We start from the raw sequence: 21,665 nt of genomic DNA on the forward strand, positions 1-21,665 counted from the left end.
ACCCTTTCCTCCTCTCTTTCTCTCATCTCTTACGGGTCTCTGACTTTCACTGTCCAGGCCTCCTTCTCTACTCGGGTGAGTCTCTGCCTCCCTCTCCCCCTTGAGGGAGACTCCAGTGTGTGTGAAGCAAATTCAGTTTCTTTCTAGGGGCGCTCAGTAAGGCCCTTGTGTTTGGGGCACCAGCCCTGAGATCGTGAAAAGGCCCTGGCTGTGTGAGGAGTGCCAGAGGGAGGGACAGGTTCCGAGAGTGGACAGGCTCAAGAGCTTGGGTGGTTTCTAGGGTGGGGGAGGACGGGGAGCCTGTGGCTGGAAGGGGGCCCCTTACACAGTGGTGCCCACCCAGGGATGCTGCTGTACAACGGGCAGAAGCGAGTCCCAGGGAGCCCCACCAACCTGGCCAACCGGCAGCCCGACTTCATCTCCTTCGGCCTCGTGGGGGGAAGGCCCGAGTTCCGGTGAGACCCCCAGCCTCCCCACCTACAGGGGGACTGGACACAGGGCTTTGGTCTGGCAAGTGCTACCCTGGGCTCCATTATACAAAGGAGATCTGGAGGAAGGAGAAAATGTGGCCGTTACCCTTGGTGACCATCCAATCTGCTAGAGTAGGAATAGTATGCCAGTCAGGTGGAGGAGGGTGCAACCTCAGACTTGGGACTGCTGCAGGCCAGGATTCATTCATTCATTCGTTCATTCATTCATTCATGCATGCATGCATCAGTTATTTGCTGACCACCCCATGTGTGCCAGGCACTGATACAGGTAAAACAAAACAGACCAAATTCTGGCTCTTGTGGGAAGAGGTGTATTCTCACTGGGGAAGAATAAACAAGCCATAAACAGAGAACCAAGGTGATCACAGGGAGAGAGGAGTCCTCAGAGGAACAGGGAGGCCAGGTGCTAGGCTGCAGGGCGCTGAGCCTGGGGTCCCTGTGGGCTGCTCTGGGAAAGCTCCCAGCAAAAGGATGTGGGGAGAGAAGATCCAGGGGATGGGTCACGGGGAGGGACGACAAGACAGGGACAGGAACGGGAACAGCCCCAGGGCTGGGACTGCAGGAAGTGGTGACATCCCTCCTCTGGGGCCCCTCTATCCAACTGGGCCCCTAGCCCTTCTTACAAACCCCCTATCCACCCTCTCCTGCCCCGGCCTGCCCCACGGAGCAGGTTCGATGCAGGCTCAGGCATGGCCACCATCCGCCACCCCACACCACTGGCCCTGGGCCATTTCCACACCGTGACCCTGCTGCGCAGCCTCACCCAGGGCTCCCTGATTGTGGGTGACCTGGCCCCGGTCAACGGGACCTCCCAGGTGAGACCCAACCCCATACTGCTACTTCCAGCCCTCATCCCGCCCTTGCCCAGCCTCTGTTGCCATTCCTGACTTCCCCACCTCCCCAGGGCAAGTTCCAGGGCCTGGACCTGAACGAGGAACTCTACCTGGGTGGCTACCCTGACTATGGTGCCATCCCCAAGGCGGGGCTGAGCGGCGGCTTCATAGGTGAGCCCCCTCCCCACCTCCAGCTGAGGCTGGGCCTTACCTGGCTGGCTGGAAGAGCCCTGGAGAGCCTGGGAGGGCACCTCAGGGTATGGGCTGGGACACCCTGCCCTGTGCTCATCCTGCCCACTCACCTCCCAGGCTGTGTCCGGGAGCTGCGCATCCAGGGCGAGGAGATCGTCTTCCATGACCTCAACCTCACGGCGCACGGCATCTCCCACTGCCCCACCTGTCGGGACCGGCCCTGCCAGGTGACCCCACACCCCACATACCACCTGGCTGCCGTGGCCTCCACCCCTAGCCGTGGCTGGCCCCTGTGGGGATTATGGGGGGTACTGAATGTTCTCGGCCTTACTTCTGGGGGCTGCTTTGCAGAATGGGGGTCAGTGCCATGACTCCGAGAGCAGCAGCTACGTGTGCGTCTGCCCAGCTGGCTTCACCGGGAGCCGCTGTGAGCACTCGCAGGCCCTGCACTGCCATCCAGGTACGCACCCCGACCGCCAGTCACTGTTGCCCCAGGGCCTGCCTCTTCCCTTTGCTGCCTCCCCATATCCACCACCATCTCAACCACTGGGGCACTTCCACACCCCCCACTCTCACCTGAGCATTCTCCACTCCTCCCACGTACCCATCCCCCATCTCTGCTACCCAAAGGCCCTCGCCCCATCACTGCTGCTGCCCCTCCTCCAGCCCTGCTGACCAAATTCTTACCACTACCCCGCCACCCAGGCACTCCCCCACCCCCAGCCCCATTTTTTTTTTTTTTTTTTTGAGACGAAGTTTCACTCTTGTTGCCCAGGCTGGAGTGCAGTGGCACGATCTCAGCTCACTGCAACTTCCACCTCCCGGGTTCAAGTGATTCTCCTGCCTCAGCCTCCTGAGTAGCTGGCAATACAAGTGTCTGCCACCACCCCTGGCTAAATTTTTTGCATTTTTAGTAGAGGTGGGGTTTCACTACGTTGGCCATGGCTGGTCTGACCTCAGGTGATCCACCTGCCTCGGCCTCCCAAAGTGCTGGGATTACAGGCATGAGCCCCCACGCCCGGCCCCCAGTCCCATCTTATTACCCAGGTGCCCACCCCATTACCCGCCACCAGGTGCTCCCCCTCCAACACTGTCCAGTCTCTGAAGAACCTGCAGACACACAGAGTCCCTCGACTGCTTCCCCTGCAGTCCTCCCTGTGGCCTCTTCTGGCTCCCGCCTTGCTCTGCTCAGTTCCCTCCTCCAAGGCCTCCCAGGAGGCTGGCCTGGCCCTCACTAGCCCAGCCCCCCGGGGTGTGATGGGCAGGGCTCTGGCATCAGGACCCCCCTCCCTTCAGAGTCACCTCCATGTCTTTTCACTGGCCTATGTGCCCCCCAGAGGCCTGTGGGCCCGACGCCACCTGTGTGAACCGGCCTGACGGTCGAGGCTACACCTGCCGCTGCCACCTGGGCCGCTCGGGGTTGCGGTGTGAGGAAGGTGAGGGGAGCCAGGCCTGAGACCCCCAGGGTCCTAGTGTCAGCTGGGGAGGCTGGGTGGGGCACTCTGAGGCCATGATGGGCCCTACGGATGATAAAACGATTCCCAAGCCAGAGGATCTCGAAGTCACCTGGCCACATGTCTGCCCAGCCTGAGCCCCTTATTGAGTGAGGGCCCCCAAAGAGGACCCCTGTCATATTGGAGCTCCTCCCAGCCCCGTGTGCAAGGGCAGGGGGGCTCCTGTGCCACTGCAGCTGGTGCCAACTGGTCCTGAGCCTCTGGGCCTGGAGAGTGAGGCAGGCAAGGGTCCCAGAGGAAGACAGAGTAGCTGGACCCCACCCGAGGGTTGAGGATCCCCACTGCCTCAGCTGAGCTGTGGCTGCTGCAGGTGTGACAGTGACCACCCCCTCGCTGTCGGGTGCTGGCTCCTACCTGGCACTGCCCGCCCTCACCAACACACACCACGAGCTACGCCTGGACGTGGAGTTCAAGCCACTCGCCCCTGACGGGGTCCTGCTGTTCAGCGGGGGGAAGAGTGGGCCTGTGGAGGACTTCGTGTCCCTGGCGATGGTGGGCGGCCACCTGGAGTTCCGCTACGAGTTGGGGTCAGGTAAGCACCCAGCACCAAATGCGGGGCTCTGCACACCAAGCCTTGTGCCCCCCTCGGCTCTCCAAGCCCCAGGGAGGCATGGGAGGATAAATGCAGGGATCAGGGCAAGTCCCCTCTTCCTGTGCATTTCGTCTCTGTGTCACTTGAGGCCAATCCCTAGCCCTCTGAGCCATGGGCTCCTCATCTGGAATACAGAAGGCTGTAGGGCATTCCCCATCTGCTCAGGGCCGTGTTTGTGGTGGAGAGGGCAGGGAGCCCCGTGTGCCCCCATGTGCCCAACCCTGCCTGGCATCCTCCCCAGGGCTGGCCGTTCTGCGGAGCGCCGAGCCGCTGGCCCTGGGCCGCTGGCACCGTGTGTCTGCAGAGCGTCTCAACAAGGACGGCAGCCTGCGGGTGAATGGTGGACGCCCTGTGCTGCGCTCCTCGCCCGGCAAGAGCCAGGGCCTCAACCTGCACACCCTGCTCTACCTGGGGGGTGTGGAGCCTTCCGTGCCACTGTCCCCAGCCACCAACACGAGCGCTCACTTCCGCGGCTGTGTGGGTGAGGTAAGAGCAGCCTCCTCAGGACAAGCGGGAGGGGAGGGGTGCCAAGCCTTGTGTCCCCCTCGGCTCTCCAAGCACCTTGGCATTGGGCCCCTCCACCTGCAGCCACCCGTGGGCCCTGGGCCAGGACCCTGTACCTCTGAGCCTCAGTTTCCTCCTCTGTAAAATGGGCATGATCACACCTACTTTGAAAGGTTGGGCAGAGGATTGTCTGCACTGACGGATGAATGTTTCTAGCACACAGTAGGCACTCAACTCCTGTGCCTCCCTCCCCACACTGAGAATCCATGCTGCCACTCAGGGCCCAATGTGGGCTCCCAGCTCCCCTCTGCTGCATTCTTCTCCCTGCTGGTACACCTGGGTCTCTGCCTCCCAGGCCCCTTTAGTCCCTCGGTGTCCCTGTCCCCACAGGTGTCAGTGAATGGCAAACGGCTGGACCTCACCTACAGTTTCCTAGGCAGCCAGGGCATCGGGCAATGCTATGACAGCTCCCCATGTGAGCGCCAGCCTTGCCAACATGGTGCCACGTGCATGCCCGCTGGCGAGTATGAGTTCCAGTGCCTGTGTCGAGATGGATTCAAAGGTGGGAAAGCCTGCCCAGGGCACCGGAGGGGAGGGGCACAGGTGATCAGCGACACCTCCAGCCCATGCCCACCCACCCACTCGCCTCTGCCCTGGCCCACAGGAGACCTGTGTGAGCACGAGGAGAACCCCTGCCAGCTCCGTGAACCCTGTCTGCATGGGGGCACCTGCCAGGGCACCCGCTGCCTCTGCCTCCCTGGCTTCTCTGGCCCACGCTGCCAACAAGGTACCCAGGCCTGGCTTCTCTCCACTTCATCTCTGTCTTGGGGCCCCGGGGCTCGACATAGTACCCACGGGTGTCTATGCCCACCAACTGGACCCTGCCCTTCTCCATAGGCTCTGGACATGGCATAGCAGAGTCCGACTGGCATCTTGAAGGCAGCGGGGGCAATGGTGAGTACTTGCCATGGCCTCCTCCCCAGCTTCAGCTCAGCTCACTCTTCCAGTTACCCCACACCCTCAATTCTGGCCTGCAAGCAAAACAGCTTTATATGAGGAGCTTGCTGGGCAGAGAGACAGAATGAAGACCACAGCCATGTGGAGCTAGGGCCTGCCCCACACTTACTGGCTGGGTGACCTTGGGCAGGCCTTTGAAACCACTCTGACCTCAGTTTCCACCTCTGTATTCATGTATTCAGTCAACAAACTATTGTTGCCCATCCTTGCCCTGAGAGCAGTAAATATAAGATGCATAAAGCAAGACCCTCATTCCCAAGAATTCGACCGTCTACTGAAAAGCTAAGGAAACAGTGAAGAGTGAATGCTGATTGAATGTTTACGGACACTGTGCTAACCCCTTTACAGACACTTCTCTTCTTATGTATCACTAATATAATAGGCGAGGCAGTGGTATAGTGGGTAAGAGTATAGACTTGGAGCCAGCCTGCTTGGGTTCAAATCCTAACTCTCCCACTTATTAGCTGTGGAACTTTGGGTGAGTCGCTTAACCTCTCTGTGCCTCATATAAAATGGAGATGAGTAACATCTTTCCCTAAGGATTTGGATAAAATTTTATGTGAGAGTAAAATTACTTAGTGCATTTTTTTTTTAAGGTGGAGTCTTGCTCTTTCACCCAGGCTGGAGTGCAGTGGCACAATCTCGGCTCACTGCAACCTCCGCCTCCCAGACTCAAGCGATTCTGCTGCCTCAGCTTCCTGAGTAGCTGGGATTACAGGTGCCTGCCACCACACCCAGCTAATTTTTGTATTTTTTGTAGAGACGGGGTTTCACCATGTTGGCCAGGCCTGTCTCTAACTCCTGACCTCAGGTGATCCGCCCCCCTTGGCTTCCTAAAGTGCTGGATTACAGGCGTAAGCCACCATCCTAAAGTGCTGGATTACAGGCATAAGCCACCGCGCCCGGCCACTTAGTGCATTTTAAATGCCTAGAGCAATGTGTGGTACAGAGTCAGTACAGAATGTTAGCTGTTGTTAATATTATGTTCAGCTGGCCGGGCACACTGGCTCACGCCTGTAATCCCAGCACTTTAGGAGGCTGAAGCGGGCAGATCACCTGAGGTTGGGAATTTGAGACCAGCGTGACCAACATGGAGAAACCCCATCTCTACTAAAAATACAAAATTAGCTGGGCGTGGTGGCACACGCCTATAATCCCAGCTACTCCAGAGGCTGAGGCAGGAGAATCGCTTGAACCTGGGAGGTGGAGGTTGCTATGGGCCAAGATTGCATGCACCATTGCACTCCAGCCTGGGCAACAAGAGCGAAACTCCCTCTCAAAAAAAAAAAAAAAAAAAAGTACTATATTCAGCTGGGTATGGTGACTCACGCCTATAATCCCAGCACTTTGGGAGGCTGTGGCGGGCAGATTGCTTGAGCCCAGGAGTTCCAGACCAGCCTGGGCAACAAGGCGAAATCCTGTCTCTACAAAAAAATACAAAAAGTAGCTGGGCATGGTGGTGCTCATCTATGGTCCCAGCTACTCAGGAGACAGGCAGGAGGATTGCTTGAGCCCAGGAGTTCAAGATCAACCTGGGCAACACAGGGAGACCTCATCTCTACAAGAAATTTAAGAATTAGCTGGGTCTGGTGGCACATGGCTGTGGTCCCAGCTGAGGCAGAAGGATCACTTGAGCCCAGGAGGTCGAGGCTGTAGTGAGCTACGACTGGGTCACTGCACTCTAGCCTGGGCAACAGACTGAGACCCTGTCTCAAAAAAATAAAAAATAAGGCTGGGTGCGGTGGCTCACACCTGTCATCCCAGCACTTTGGGAGGACAAGGTGGGTGGATCACCTGAGATCAGTTCAAGACCAGCCTGGCCAACATGGCGAAACCCCATCTCTACTAAAAATACAAAAATTAGCCAGGCGTGGTGGTGCACACCTGTAGTCCCAGCTACTCGGGAGGCCAAGGCAGGAGAATTGCTTGAACCTGGGAGGCGGGGGTTGTAGTGAACCAAGATTGTGCCACTGCACTCCAGCCTGGGCCACGGAGCGAGACTCCATCTCAAAAATAAATAAATAAAATAAAAATTATCTATATATAATATTCATTCATAGGGTTGTTGTAAGGATTGAGTTAAATGCAATGGTGTCTGTAGCTGGATGGGACACTCCCCGCACAGCCACATCATAGGTGTTAGGTAAATGTCAGCCATTCTCCTCATCATTTGGTGGAGGGTAGCAGAGGGTCCCCTACTCTTGTTCCCTGCCAGAGCTACTGTGGCCAGTGCCGGCCTGTAGGATGGGTCATGAGCAGATAGGGCTGGGGGGGTGTGGAGCCACACACAGTATGGACATCCTGGGCCAGTCACTCGCCCAAGCCTGCCTGCTCATCTGTAAGATGGAGAGAACACCAAGGCTCTGAACCGTTTATTGCCACAGTCCAAGGTGACCAACGGTCCCAGTAGCTCCGGACTGAGGGGTTTCTTGGGATGTGGGACTTTCAGTGCTAAAGCCAGACAGAACTTGGCAAGTAGAATGGCGGGTCACCCGACACGGATCCTGTTGACTACATAAAATAAAATAAAATAAAATAAAATACATTGATTTAAGGAAAGCAATTATGCTGAAGTAAAGTAATCAAAACATGTTTTAAGTTTTCTGACTTGCTATATATGTGCTTCTTTATTAACACATCAAATAACAAGATCTGGTGGTCTCAGTAGCTACCACAATTTCAAAGCAGCAATATGTGTAAATGATATTTTGAAATATTTGCAGCTACTGTCATGTGATAAGCAAATACTAATAACAAAGTTGCAGGTCCTACCACTGCTACTTTGGTTTCTTGCCTACATCTCATTGACAGAACTGCTCAATTTCAGTGAGAAGTGAGTGAAATTGAGGTGTAATGCTTTCCCATCCAAGGTCATGGGCTCCCTGAATTCTGTCGACAGCCCCCGTGGGTCCCCAGGGACTGCAGGCTCAGAGCCCCCTAGTCCTGCATATTGGCGTGGAGGTGGGGGTCAGGGGAACTGACGGGAGATTTTGATGCCTGATGCAGCAGGTATGGCACCATCCTCCTCTCTCCCACAGATGCCCCTGGGCAGTACGGAGCCTATTTCCATGATGATGGCTTCCTCGCCTTCCCTGGCCGTGTCTTCTCCAGGAGGTGAGACTGGCATTGGAAGGGCCCATGGGCCTAATGGGGAGGATGGGAATCTGGGACTTCTGTCCCCTCACCCACTCTTCCTCCGCAGCCTGCCCGAGGTGCCCGAGACCATCGAGCTGGAGGTTCGGACCAGCACAGCCAATGGCCTCCTGCTCTGGCAGGGTGTGGTGAGTGTGGGCATCCGGCTGGGCTCTTGGGGCTCCTGGGTCAGGAAGCTGGCTTCCTGGTGGCCGGAATGGTGGGGGGAGGGGAAAGTGGAGCCCCCTGGCCTCGGCAGCCTCTGCTCTCCAGGCTGGGGACCCCAGAGACCCTGTGCTTCCCTGGCAGGAGGTGGGAGAGGCCGGCCGAGGCAAGGACTTCATCAGCCTCGGGCTTCAAGACGGGCACCTTGTCTTCAGGTAGGTCCTGGCACCTGGCCGTTCCTCTCCCTTCCCTGGTCCCAGCACCCCACCCCCCGGTCCTGCCCCAGCTCATACTTCTTGGGCCTGGATGACTGCAGGTACCAGCTGGGTAGTGGGGAGGCCCGCCTGGTCTCTGAGGACCCCATCAATGACGGCGAGTGGCACCGGGTGACCGCGCTGCGGTAAGGGACCCTGCCGGGCACTCGGGATGGGGCCCAGCGTTCTGGAGTGGGGCAGGACGCCCGCTACCATGGGCAGAGAGGCAGGTATTGAGCTCTGTGGAGACAGAACTTGAAGCCAGGGGAGGGGAGAACCCACCAGCCAGGGCTCGGGCTTCCATCTCGGACTGAACTCCGCTGGGGGCAGGCGAGTGCCCCAGGAGTGGGAGGAAACCTGGGTGCAGAAATGAGGAAGCTGTGTTTGTGGGGCCCGATCTCTCGTTCAGCGGGGGAAAGAAAGAGCTTGGGGAACAGGGACAGACTTCTGAGTCTGGAGTCTCGATGCCAGAGGGAGGGGACTCTGTTGTGGGGCCGAGGAGGACCAGGGAGTTTGTGGGAAGGGGCCTGACCCAGTTCCACTGCAGGGAGGGCCGCAGAGGTTCCATCCAAGTCGACGGTGAGGAGCTGGTCAGCGGCCGGTCCCCAGGTCCCAACGTGGCAGTCAATGCCAAGGGCAGCGTCTACATCGGTAAGTCTGGGGCTCCTTCTCAGGGCAGGGGCAGGAACGGCACTCCCTTAGGGCTAGAGCTCGCCCAGCCTTCCTCGCCTCCTGGGCTGCTGGAGCCCACAGGCCCTGTCCTCTCACCTCCCGGCAGGCGGAGCCCCTGACGTGGCCACGCTGACCGGGGGCAGATTCTCCTCGGGCATCACAGGCTGTGTCAAGAACCTGGTGCTGCACTCGGCCCGACCCGGCGCCCCGCCCCCACAGCCCCTGGACCTGCAGCACCGCGCCCAGGCTGGGGCCAACACACGCCCCTGCCCCTCGTAGGCACCTGCCTGCCCCACACGGACTCCCGGGCCACGCCCCAGCCCGACAATGTCGAGTATATTATTATTAATATTATTATGAATTTTTGTAAGAAACCGAGGCGATGCCACGCTTTGCTGCTACCGCCCTGGGCTGGACTGGAGGTGGGCATGCCACCCCCACACACACAGCTGGGCAAAGCCACAAGGCTGGCCGGCAAGGCAGGTTGGATGGGAGTGGGCGCCTCAGAAAGTCACCAGGACTTGGGGTCAGGAACGGTGGCTGGGTGGGCCCAGAACTGCCCCCACTGTCCCCCTACCCACCGATGGAGCCCCCAGATAGAGCTGGGTGGCCTGTTTCTGCAGCCCTTGGGCAGTTCTCACTCCTAGGAGAGCCAACCTCGGCTTGTGGGCTGGTGCCCCACAGCTACCTGAGACGGGCATCGCAGGAGTCTCTGCCACCCACTCAGGATTGGGAATTGTCTTTAGTGCCGGCTGTGGAGCAAAAGGCAGCTCACCCTGGGCAGGCGGTCCCCATCACCACCAGCTCATTTTTCAGCACCCCCACCCACCTCCACCCAGTCCCTGGCACCTCCTCTGGCAGCCTCCCCCTCCTACCACGTCCTCCTGGCCTGCATTCCCACCCCCTCCTGCCAGCACACAGCCTGGGGTCCCTCCCTCAGGGGCTGTAAGGGAAGGCCCACCCCAACTCTTACCAGGAGCTGCTACAGGCAGAGCCCAGCACTGATAGGGCCCCGCCCACCCCAGGCCACATCCCCACCCATCTGGAAGTGAAGGCCCAGGGACTCCTCCAACGGACAACGGACGGATGCCGCTGGTGCTCAGGAAGAGCTAGTGCCTTAGGTGGGGGAGGCAGGACTCACGACTGAGAGAGAGAGGAGGGGATATGACCACCCTGCCCCTTCTGCGGGAGCCTGAAGATCCAGCTCAAGTGCCATCCTGCCAGTGGCCCCCAGACTGTGGGGTTGGGACGCCTGGCCTCTGTGTCCTAGAAGGGACCCTCCTGTGGTCTTTGTCTTGATTTTTCTTAATAAACGGTGCTATCCCCGCCAGGGGCCTCCCTAGTCTTTGATGAGGGCTTCACTCAGTGGAGCCTGTGGATGGGGCAGAGCAGGGCAGGTGAGATCTGGGGGTGAAGCAAGCTGGCTTTGGATCAGCGAGGCCCCCAGGCCCCCAACCCTGTGAGGCAGGAATTGTCCTATTTTCTAGAGGGGCAGCTGAGTCTCAGAGGGTTAGGGGGCCTGTCCGACATCAGACAGAGAGCCAGGGGGTTAGAACCCAAAGAGTCTGACCCCAGAGCCTAGTCTCATTCCCGTGTGCCCGAAGCCCCTCTAGGGATGGCCTCCCTGATCCTATAAGGCTGGGCCACTCAACTGCAGCCCCCTGGGGAGACCTGGCTGGGACATGGGTAGCACGTGGTACAGGCTGTGCTGCAGTGGAGGCAGAGGCCATGGGCACCAGGTTGCCAGGCCAGCCAGCTGGGAGAGCAACAGCACCAGAGGAGGCCCACGAGGAGGCCAGCAGAGGCCAGGAGCATCGAGGAGGCCAGCGCCACCCCTCGGAGCTGGGGGCCTGTGGGAAGAGAAAGTCCACTCAGGCCTCGGCCTGGGTCCTCTGCCCCGTCTCCATCACCTAGAGAGGGACAGGTGTGATTTTGGTGGGAAGAGTAGGAGCAAGGTGTAACCTTCCAAAGCTGCATCTTGTCTTGTGGGGTCCCTGCCTGCTGGGGAACTCCTCTCAGCTGCAATCCGGAGGGATCCTGCAGACCCGAGAGCTGGGGAGGGAGTCGGGGGTCTGGAGGTATGGGCATCTGTACTTCCTGTCTGGCTGGGCACCGGAGAGGGACCTGCATGGGAAAGAACAGAACTAGCACACTGAGAACTGCCCTTTCTGGGACACTTGTGTGTTTCATTCAATCCTCACAAGACTTCCCTGAGTTTGTCACTCTTTGTGTTTCCATTTTACAGAGAGGTTGTCACTTGCTGAGTTCAATTAGCTGGAAGTGATAGGAGGACTTGAACTCACACGGTCTGGCTCCAGGGCCTAAGGTCTATGAGTGGAGCTACTTCCCAAGGAAGAGGGTGTACATGTACTGAGCATTGAGGCAGGGTCTCACTCTGTCGCCCAGGCTGGAGTCCAGTGGCGCAATCACCACTCACTGCAACTTCTGCTTCCCAGGCTCAAGCGATCCTCCTACCTCAGCCTCCCGAGTAGCTGGGACTACCAGCACATGCCACCATGCCTGGCTAATTTTTCTATTTTTTGTAGAGATGGGATCTCACTATGTTGCCCAAGCTGGTCTCGACTCCTGAGCTCAAGCAATCCACCTGCCTCAGCCTCCCAAAATGCTGGGATTCCAGGTGTGAGCCACCATGCCTGGCCATGAGCATTTTCTGTGCATCAAGCACCACACTCTGTGCTGGGCCCATTACCTATGTATGCCACTCACAGTTTACAACAGCTCTGAAGGGTGAGGTTTATCCCCATTTCACAGATAAGGAAACTGAGGCATAGAGGTTCATTCTTCCATTCATTTGACTAGTATTTCTTGAGCATCTCCTATGCCCCCAGGCATGGCTCTAGCAACTGGGGGATACAACCATGAGCACATGACAAATATGTCTTCATGGCACTGGGAGTTTAGTGTGGGGAGAAACAAAACACATGAATAGAATGTATGTCTAAAGGAGATAGATGCTAGTGAGAAAAATTACGCATGTTTGTGGGGGCAGGGCTGCCGCTTTTCTTACTGTGGCAAAGCACATAACGTTTACCATTTAACCATGGTTAGGGGTACAGTTCAGTGGCATTAAATATATTCTGATAGAGTTTGGATCTGTGTTCCCACCCAAATCTCAGGTCAAATGGTAATTCCCAGTATTGGAGGTGGGGCCTGGTAGGAAGTGATTAGATCATGGGGGTGGATTTCTCATGAATAGTTTAGCACCATCCCTTTGGTGCTGTTCTCAAGATAGTGAGTTCTCTCAAGATCTGGTTGTTTAAAAGTGTGCAGTGCCTCCCCACTCACTCTCTCTTGCTCCTACTCTGGCTGTGCCTGCTCCCCTCGCCTTCTGCCAAGATTGTAAGTTTCTTGAGGCATCCCCAGAAGCTGAGCAGATGCCAGCATCATGCTTCCTGTGTAGCCTGCAGAACTGTGAGACAATTAAACCTCTTTTCTTTATAAATTACCCAGTCTCAGGTGTTTTTTTATAGCAATGCGAGAATGGACTAATACGCATTCACATTGTGCAGCCATCACCGCCATCCATCTCCAGAACTTTCTATCTGCCCAAACTGAAACTCCATCAACTCCGTCAATTCCATTAACTCCATATCCTCCTTGTCCCCACCCCCCCAGCCCCTAGTGACCATGGCTCTACTTCCTGTCTCTGTGATTTTGACTATTCTAATATACATATGTATATGCTTATAAAGAAAATTTATAATTTTCTTATAAATTTATAAAGAAAGGTAATTTATAAAGGTAATTTATAAATTTATTAATTTATAAAGGTAATTTATAAATTTATAAAGGTAATTTATAAATTTATAAATTTATAAAGGTAATTTATAAATTTATAAAGGTAATTTATAAATATAAAGGTAATTTATAAATTTATAAAGGTAATTTATAAAGAAAAGAGGTTTAATTGTCTCACAGTTCTGCAGGCTGTACAGGAAGCATATCTAATATACATATTAGAATATAATATTTTAAGTTACTAATAATATAATAACTTTTTTTTCTGAGACAGAGTTTCGCTCTGGTTGCTCAAGCTGGAGTGCAATGGTGCGATCTCGGCTCACCGCAACCTATGCCTCCCGGGTTCAAGTGATTCTCCTGCCTTAGCCTCCCAAGTAGCTGGGACTACAGACATATGCCACCACGCCCAGCTAATTTTGTATTTTTAGTACAGATGGGGTTTCTCCATGTTGGTCAGGTTGGTCTCGAACTCCCGACTACAGGTGATCCGCCCACCTCGGCCTCCCAAAGTGCTGGGATTACAGGCGTGGGCCACCGCACCTGTCCAGGGTTGCTATTTTTACATAAAGGAGTCAGGGAAGAACTTAGAGACCCACCAGGAAGCAAAGGAACGAGCTTGCAATGCAGATCTCAGAAGAAAAGTCTTCTGGTAGAGGACACAGCTACTGCAAAGGCCAGAACAAAGCTGGAGTTGTGGAGGGGAGGCGGGGCCAGGGAGGGGGTGGGGCAGGGAGGAGGCGGGGCCAGGGAGGGGGTGGGGCGGGGAGGCGGGGCCAGGAAGGAAGAGGCGAGGCCAGGAAAGAAGGGGCAGGGCCAGATCGTGCAGGGCCTTTGAGCCCGGGGGAGGCTTTGCCTTTGCTGAATGTGATGAGGGTTTTGAGCAGGAGAGTGACATAACCTGATTTACTGTTTTAAAAGGTTCCTCTGGCGGGGAAGAATAACTCCCCACTCAAGTGGGCTATACCTAGTGACTTCCCAAGAATACAGTGGGGAAAGATGGGACCAAAAGTAACGGTGGAGAAATGAGGCAGACATCAGCCAGGCGGTCAAGGTCAGCGTCAACCACCGTCCAACACCAAACACCCAACACCAAAGTCATGTTTGGTGTGATGTGATGTGATGAAGACGGCATTTCACCTCTGTGAACTGTAACTCTAGTCTTTTCATGAGAAAAGTATCAAATAAATCCCAATAGTGGGGCATCCTACAAAATCCCTGAGCAGTACTCACAACTGTCAAGGTCATTAAAAACAAGGAAATCCTGAGAAACTGCCACAGCCAAGGGGAGCCTAAAGAGGCATCATGACTATTAATGAATGTAACATGAGTCTGGGTGCGGAGGCTCACGTCTGTAATCCCAGCACTTTGGGAGGCCAAGGCGGGTGGATCACTTGAGGTCAGGAGTTTGAGACCAGCCTGTCCAACATGGAGAAATCCCGTCTCTACTAAAAATACAAAAATTAGCTGAGCGTGGTGGTGTGCACCTGTAATCCCAGCTACACGGGAGGCTGAGGCAGGAGAATCGCTTGAACCAGGGAGGCAGAGGTTGCAGTGAGCCGAGATCACGCCACTGCAGTCTGTCTAGCCTAGGCGACAGAGCAAGACTCTATCTGAAAAAAAGTAATAAAATAAATAAATAAATAAATGTAACATGAGATGCTGAGTGGGATCCTGGGACAGAAAAAGGACATGAGGTAAAAACTAGGGAAAACTGAACAAACTGTGGAATTTAGTTAATAATATTACTTCATTAATTAAAACAAATGTCTCATACTAATGTAAAATGTCAGTAATAGCACCCAAACTGAGTGCTGGGTATATGAGAATTTTCTGTACTATTTTCTCAATTTTTTTGTAAATCTAAAACTGCCCTAAAAAATGAAGTTCATGCAATCCCGGCACTTTGGGAGGCCAAGGTGGGAAGATCTTGAGTCCAGGAGTTCGAGACTAGCCCTTGCAATACAGTGAGACCTCATCTCTACAGAAAACACAAAAATTAGCTGGGCATGGTGGTTCATGTGTGGTCCCAGCTACTCTGGGGGCTGAGGTGGGAGGATCACCTGAGCCCAGGAAGCAGAGGTTGCAGTGAGCCGAGATGGCGCCACTGCACTCCAGCCTGGATAACAGAATGAGAACCTATCTCAAAACAATAAATAAGTTCATTTGAAAAAAAGAAAAAGAAAAAGAAGGCTCCCCCAGGCTTCCTTCTTCCTGTGTTGTCAGAGGCAAAGGACAGAAGGAGGGAGACCAGTTCAGAAGTTATTAGAACAACCCAGACAAGAGCTGGTGGTGGCTCAGACCAGGTGATGGCAGAGCAGGTGTGAGAAGGGTCAGAGTCTGGAGAGCTTTCAAAGGACTTGTCGCTGGCTTGGTTATGGGTTATAGGCTATGGGTTAAGCGAGGAGTAAAAGATGACTCAGTGAGGCCTGGGCAGCTGGAATGTGAAGTCGCTGCTCAGCGAGAGGGAAGTAGGATGCAGGGAGGGCTGTGGACAAGGAGTCCAGTATGGGGCAAGTTAAGTTTGAGATTTCGCCTATACACCCATGCAGAGATGCTGAGCAGGGAGGAGGTTATGTGGCTGAAGTTCAAAGACAAGTCCCACAGGTGATACGATATAAATGAGACCCACAAGGGAATGAGCCTGGATGGAGGACAAGGGGACATAGGACCTGGGTCTCATGGCACAAAGCATACAGCATCAGGGAAATGACCAGGAACCTGCAAAGAAGGCTGAGCGGGGGATGGGGAAGGTAAGTGTGTGGGGTTCTGGGAAACTGCATTTCACCCCTGTTCAACTGTACATGGCAGCCCTACCTCCATCCCACTCCTAATTGGGTGTGGTGGGCAGGTGGGACATCTCTAGATCCCCAGGAAGGTTATTCCTGGGTGATTTATTCTGGTCCCTTCCACCAACCCTAGCCCTCCTATCCCACTCCCCTGTCTACAGAGATCATTCCTGCTCATTTTACTCACTGGCTTTATGACCTTGGGCAAGTCACTTCTTTCTAGGCCTCAGTTTCCTGATCTGTAAAGTGTAGGAATCAGACTGGATTGATGGTTTTCAAAGTATGTCTTGAGGTTGACACTCAGGGCCCTCAGAGAGACATCAGGCAGCCAGGGCCCCAGGCCCACCATCCAGTTAAGCAGAGGATATCTCCTTTGAATGTCTTGGGCCTCCATGCCAGGTCCCATTTAGCAAAAGTTTCCACCACTAAAGCATCATTTGGAATCCGCCGGCTGAGATCATCTGCAGCATAGTTCTGGCCCTGACTGCTCTGCCCCTCCAGCCCTTGGCCTAAGCCGATTCCACACTTCCGCTTTCCTCTCTCCTGCCTCCCCACCGGGGCCCTGCCCTAGGGAAGGGGAGTTAGGGCCAGGCTTCCCTCCAGCTGTTCAGTAGGGCCCAGTCCACACCCCGCACTGACCTCTGCAGTCAGCTGGTGACCAGGAGCCCTGGTCACTGCCATCGCCACGGTTGTCCATGCCCCAGGGGTCACACACGAGGCTTGAGGGGATGCACCTGCCATTCTGGCAGCGGAAGTAGGCACCACAAGGTCCTGAGGCCAGAAGCAGAAGCCTGAGGTGAGGATTCTGGTCCAGCCCACGACACAGCAGGATGTGTGGCCCCATGGTGACAGTGTGGGGGTGTGGGCAGGAGAGAGCTGCCCTCATGCATGCAGATGAGAACATGGATGAGTGTTTCATGGGGAGGAGGGTGGAGGACGGCAGCTAACATGTACTGACTTCCTCTTCTGTGCCATGCACAGCTGTAAATACTTCACATCCTGGCCCATTGAGGCCTCACAATACCCCTATGGGGCAAATACTGTTATTAGTTTTATTATTTTTTAATTATTATATTTTTTAAATAATTTTTTGTTGTTGTTTTAGGCAGGTCTCTCTCTGTCACCCGGGCTGGTCTTGAATTCCTGAGCTCAAGTGATCCTCATGACTTGGCCTCCCAAGTGCTGGGATTACAGGCGAAAGCCACGGCGCCCAGTTGGGCGAGTATTATTAATTTCAGTTCCAAGAGGCCCCTTTCCTGGCTTGAGTTGGTTTCTGCTGCCTACAGGCCTGGCGAGTCCTAAGCACACCCTTCTGCAAACATCCGAAGGGCTGACCCAGCGCAGAGCGGCCAGCATGTGGCATGAGAGCATGTGAGCTGTGTGTAAGTGTGCAAGGCGGTGCTGTGTGCATATGAGGTGTGTGATGGTGAGTGTGCAGTGTGAGGTGTGTGCTGCAGTGAGAGGCATGAGTGTGGAGTGTGTGGGGGCGATGAGGTGCGTGGGTTGTGCGTATGTGACATGGGTGTGGATGTCAGAGTGTGAGGTGTGAACGTGTGGGAGTTGTGTGTGAATGTGTGTGGGGAGGAAGTTGTGTGTGGCTGTGTGTGTATGTGTGTGTGCACTGGGGCTGGTAGGACAGTCTGACGCACACATCCATGGTAGCCAGATTTATATGGTTTGCTCTTAGGATCCGGGAGGTCCCTTATTGTGACTCTGCCACTAGCCACCACCTTCTTCCCTCCCGTTGGACCCAGTCCCTGCCATCTTGTGCTTCGGGCACCCCCGCCATTCCCCTGTCGGCAGCGGCCCTCACCGGGGCCCCCACTGTGGCCCCAGTCCCGCATGGCCTCTGCAGAGGGTCCCGTCCCGGCCTTCAGCCCCAGCTCACCCAGACGGAAAGAGGTGACTTCGCCCACGAAGTCCACGCGGGGCTTGCGGCCTCTCGTGACCAGGCGCAGGCCTAGAAAGGGTCCGGAGGATGCCACAGGCACCGGGATGGTCAGGCCGCACAGGGGGGACCCCAGGGGCCGGGGGACCCCAGGGGCCGGGGCGCCCCCGGCGGGCCCTCGTAGAACTGCAGGTAGGAGCCGGGGGCGCACGGGTCGGCCGGGGCCGGGGAGGAGGTGTTGAGCGCCGGGGGCGCGGGGGTCAGGCTGTAGACCAGGAAGAAGCGGAACTGGAAGCGGATCCGGTCGCCGGGGGCCGCCGCCTGCACCCAGAGCCCGCAGTCGGTGTCCGGAGCCACGAAGTAGAACCTGCGCGATGCGGCGTGCGAGCGCAGCAGCAGCCCGTCCCCCTGCCACGTCTGCCCGCACAGTTCCGCCAGGTCGGCTGCAGCAGAAGGCACGGACCCTGGAGCCGCGTGGCGCGACCCCGAACTCTACTCTGTCCCCTGCCCGCTGTGTGATCCCAAGCGAGTTACTCGCCCTCTCTGAGCCTCATTTTCCTCATCGGTAAAATGGGGATGATTAATCAATCTCAGAATGATTGTAAGGATTAAATGATTTAATTTAATTTAATTCAAATCTACAATCCGTTATTCAAAACCCTAAGATGCGGGGCCGAGCGCAGTGGCTCACGCCTGTAATCCCAGCACTTTGGAGGCCAAGGCGGGTGGATCACCTGAGGTCAGGAGTTCGAGACCAGCCTGGCCAACATGGTGAAACCCCATCTCTACTAAAATACAAAAAATTAGCCGGGCGTGGTGGCGCGCACCTGTAATCCCAACTACTCAAGAGGCTGAGGCTGAGAATCGCTTGAACTCTGGAGAAGGAGGTTGCAGTGAGCTGAGATCAAGCCACTGCACTCCAGCCTGGGTAACACAGCGAAACTCCATCACCAAAAAAAAAAAAAAAAGGGAGAGCTGTGTGATAAGGAGCCCCTTTTCTTCCTGCTTTTGAAAGCTGCTGACTGAGGATGAGGATGAGATGTCCAGAGCTGCAACAGCCATTTTGCAAAGATGAGGTCAGAGCATTTCAGAGGAACAGTGACATTGTTGAGCGGTTGAGTTAACCATCTCTGGAATCACCTCTGACCACTCTTAACTGAAATAGCAAATATCCTACCATTTAAGCCCCATTTAGTTTGTTATCTGTTACTTACAGCCCAAAATATCCTCACTGGTACAGGGTTGTTGTGAGGATTCAATGAGATGATGTGCAAGTACTCAAAGTAGCCCTGATTTCTGTAAGCACAGAGAGGAAAGAGGAGGTGGGTTTTCTGGTGCAAGATAGGGACCAGTGGGTACTTGAGGACCAGCCAGGATGTGGGTCTTTGAGGAAAAAATCCTTCATCAGAGCTCAGGATGTGGGAGCACTTTCCAATATTTGGTATTTGTCTGCTAAAGCCAGAGCCTACCCTGAAGGTACACAGGGCAGGCACGGAGTTTAGAGAGTAAGGGAATTGGGCACCCTTTTTTTTTTTTTTTTTTTTTTGAGACGGAGTCTCTCTCTGTTGCCAGGCTGGAGTGCAGTGGCGCAATCTCGGCTCACTGCAGCCTCCGACTCCCTGGTTCAAGCGATTCTCCTGCCTCAGCCTCCCAAGTAGCTGGGATTACAGGCACATGCCACCATGCCCAGCTAATTTTTGTATTTTTAGTAGAGATGTGGTTTCACCATGTTGGCCAGGATGGTCTTGATCTCGTGACCTCATGATCCGCCCGCCTTGGCATCACAAAGTGCTGGGATTACAGGCGTGAGCCACTGCGCCCAGCCGGGAATTTGGCACCTTTTGTGTGCCAGGTATTATGAAGTGCCTTGCATGACTTATCTCATCTTATATGCCAATAATCATAGTCCCTTAAGGGGCAAGGGGCTATTATTTTCATTTTACTGCCAAAGAAATTCAGACAGAGAGTTGAAACAATGATCTCAAAGGTACAAACATAAGAAGTGGCAGTGTGTAAATGCAGCTTCTCTGAATCCGAAGCCTACAGAGTTTTGCAAAGCAGGCCCTGAGGGCTGTCCTGCCCACTCCCAGACAGACTCCTGCTTCTAGGTGACTGGCAGGTCCAGCCTTCCAGAAGGCTTTGGGTTGGATTTGGGGATGCCAAGCAAGACCAGACACAGTTTCCCAGCCTCCCCCAACTCAAAAGGTCTCAGCCCAGCAGGATGAGTGCTGACTGGGGAAACATAGTCTCTAAGGATGGTGGGGGCCCAAGTCTTCTGGGTGCCCCAACCAAGCCCCCTGATACTTACCTGTCTCCAAAGCAGTTGCAGTCAGGGCGGCTGCCCCCAGCAAGAGCAACCTTTGGGGCAACTGCAGAAGACAACAAGCCTCCATCCAGGCTCTGCTGTGCCCAGCAATGGGGCAGACCCACAGAATCTTCAGCTTAGGGTCTCTGGGGAGACTGGAGTATGGAGCCTGGTCAGGCCAGCAGGGAGGCTGGTGGGACACAAGGAGAAGGAGGAGGCAAGTCTTCACTATGATCTTAGTGCTTTGCCTTCCAGATCCTCCTCATTTGGTTCAGAACTGTGTCCAGGGGTTGCCATGGAGATTTGGAGCAAGGGCTAGAGCCTGGGGAGAGGAGGCAGGGAGGAGATCTGCTCCCCTTCTGCCAGACAGGAACCAGGAAACTCAGATCCGGTTCAGCCACAGGGCTTCTGGGAGGAGGACCCGCAGGAAGCCAGATCTGCTACCTTCCTAGATCAGCTGGCACCTTAGGGACTGAGCTTGAGGGAGGTCCAGGACACCAAAGGAGCCTCTCTGAGGGGCCTAGAGAGCAGCAGGCAGAGAAGGAGCACTGGACCAGGAGTCTGCTCTATTACTAACAAGCCATTCCTGCCTCAGGGCCTTTGCACTCATAGATCCCTCTGTCTGGAGTGTTCTCCCCCCATAGCAGTGCACGGCTGACTTCTTCAGGTCATCAGGTTGTAGCTCACATGTTACCTCCACAGACCACACTCTCCTGACCACCTCTCCAACTAAATTAACACTCTCTCTCTTTGTCACTCAATCACATCTCAAATGTATCATCCCAGCACTCTCTGGAATTATTTTGCCTATTCATTTCTTCTTGTATATATTGTCCACTGGCCTCCACTAAAATTATATTCCATGAGTATCTTGTTTACCTCTGAACCCTTATGTCATGGCACAGTCACTGGCACAAGGCAGGTGCCCAGGAAATAATGAAAGAATAAGTGTGTGACATTGAACAAATGACCCCTTTTTCTGGATTTTACTTCCCCATGTGTAAAATAAATACCCTGGATTAATTCAGACTTTTTCAAAACGTGTTATTAGTAGAACAATTTTTTTTCAAAAGGTATGTTACAAGGAACCTTTATCTATAAAACTGAAGCTTTTCAAGCCCTGGTATCCTTCTCTGGAAAATGGGATAATGATAATTCCAACCACATAGTTACATTGTAAGAATTAAGTAACTTGGCCTGGCTTGGTGGCTCATGCCTGTAATCCCAGCACTTTGGGAGGCAGAGGTGGGTGGATCACAAGGTCAGGAGTTCAAGGCCAGCCTGGCCAATATAGTGAAACCCCATCTCTACTAAAAATACAAAAAAAATTAGCCGGGCATGGTGGTGCATTCCTGTAGTCCCAGCTACTCGGGAGGCTGAGGCAGGAGAATCGCTTGAATCCGGGAGGTGGAGGTTGCAGTGAGCTGAGATTGTGCCACTGCACTCCAGCTTGAGCAACAGAGTGAGACTTCATCTCAAAAAAAAAATAAAAAAGAATTAAGTAACTTAATACAAGTGGGGTACTTGGAATAGTGTCTATCATGTAGTAAAGTATCCA

At 54.6% G+C, this 21,665-nt stretch overlaps 2 protein-coding genes across 11 annotated transcripts in view; one reads left to right on the plus strand and one right to left on the minus strand.

Annotated features, from left to right (window-relative positions):
* Nucleotides 1–10,696, plus strand: part of HSPG2 (heparan sulfate proteoglycan 2) — a 114,868-nt gene extending 104,172 nt beyond the window's left edge. For 6 of the 10 annotated variants that reach the window (XM_063701917.1, XM_063701927.1, XM_063701920.1 and 3 more), the window contains 17 exons: nucleotides 344–455; nucleotides 1,162–1,306; nucleotides 1,396–1,495; nucleotides 1,634–1,743; nucleotides 1,868–1,976; nucleotides 2,854–2,952; nucleotides 3,341–3,562; nucleotides 3,864–4,108; nucleotides 4,517–4,688; nucleotides 4,791–4,913; nucleotides 5,024–5,080; nucleotides 8,182–8,257; nucleotides 8,346–8,424; nucleotides 8,549–8,655; nucleotides 8,757–8,840; nucleotides 9,242–9,345; nucleotides 9,473–10,696. In XM_063701917.1, coding sequence (XP_063557987.1) covers nucleotides 344–455; nucleotides 1,162–1,306; nucleotides 1,396–1,495; nucleotides 1,634–1,743; nucleotides 1,868–1,976; nucleotides 2,854–2,952; nucleotides 3,341–3,562; nucleotides 3,864–4,108; nucleotides 4,517–4,688; nucleotides 4,791–4,913; nucleotides 5,024–5,080; nucleotides 8,182–8,257; nucleotides 8,346–8,424; nucleotides 8,549–8,655; nucleotides 8,757–8,840; nucleotides 9,242–9,345; nucleotides 9,473–9,645 — 2,117 coding nt within the window. In that variant the 3' untranslated portion in view covers nucleotides 9,646–10,696. The remainder of the gene's footprint in view (nucleotides 1–343; nucleotides 456–1,161; nucleotides 1,307–1,395; nucleotides 1,496–1,633; nucleotides 1,744–1,867; nucleotides 1,977–2,853; nucleotides 2,953–3,340; nucleotides 3,563–3,863; nucleotides 4,109–4,516; nucleotides 4,689–4,790; nucleotides 4,914–5,023; nucleotides 5,081–8,181; nucleotides 8,258–8,345; nucleotides 8,425–8,548; nucleotides 8,656–8,756; nucleotides 8,841–9,241; nucleotides 9,346–9,472) is intronic. The other 4 variants (XM_055387257.2, XM_063701935.1, XM_055387267.2 and 1 more) reach the window with 1 other exon arrangement.
* Nucleotides 10,697–11,272: 576 nt separating this feature from the next.
* LDLRAD2 (low density lipoprotein receptor class A domain containing 2) lies at nucleotides 11,273–20,195 on the minus strand. Its single transcript, XM_019012301.4, is given in 5 exon segments — nucleotides 11,273–11,490; nucleotides 16,554–16,685; nucleotides 17,803–17,947; nucleotides 17,950–18,245; nucleotides 20,111–20,195. Coding segments are annotated over 5 exon segments (876 nt in total).
* Nucleotides 20,196–21,665: the final 1,470 nt, after the last annotated feature.

Source organism: Gorilla gorilla, chromosome 1 (genome assembly GCF_029281585.2).
Source record: "Gorilla gorilla gorilla isolate KB3781 chromosome 1, NHGRI_mGorGor1-v2.1_pri, whole genome shotgun sequence".
Classification (NCBI taxonomy): Eukaryota; Metazoa; Chordata; class Mammalia; order Primates; family Hominidae; genus Gorilla; species Gorilla gorilla.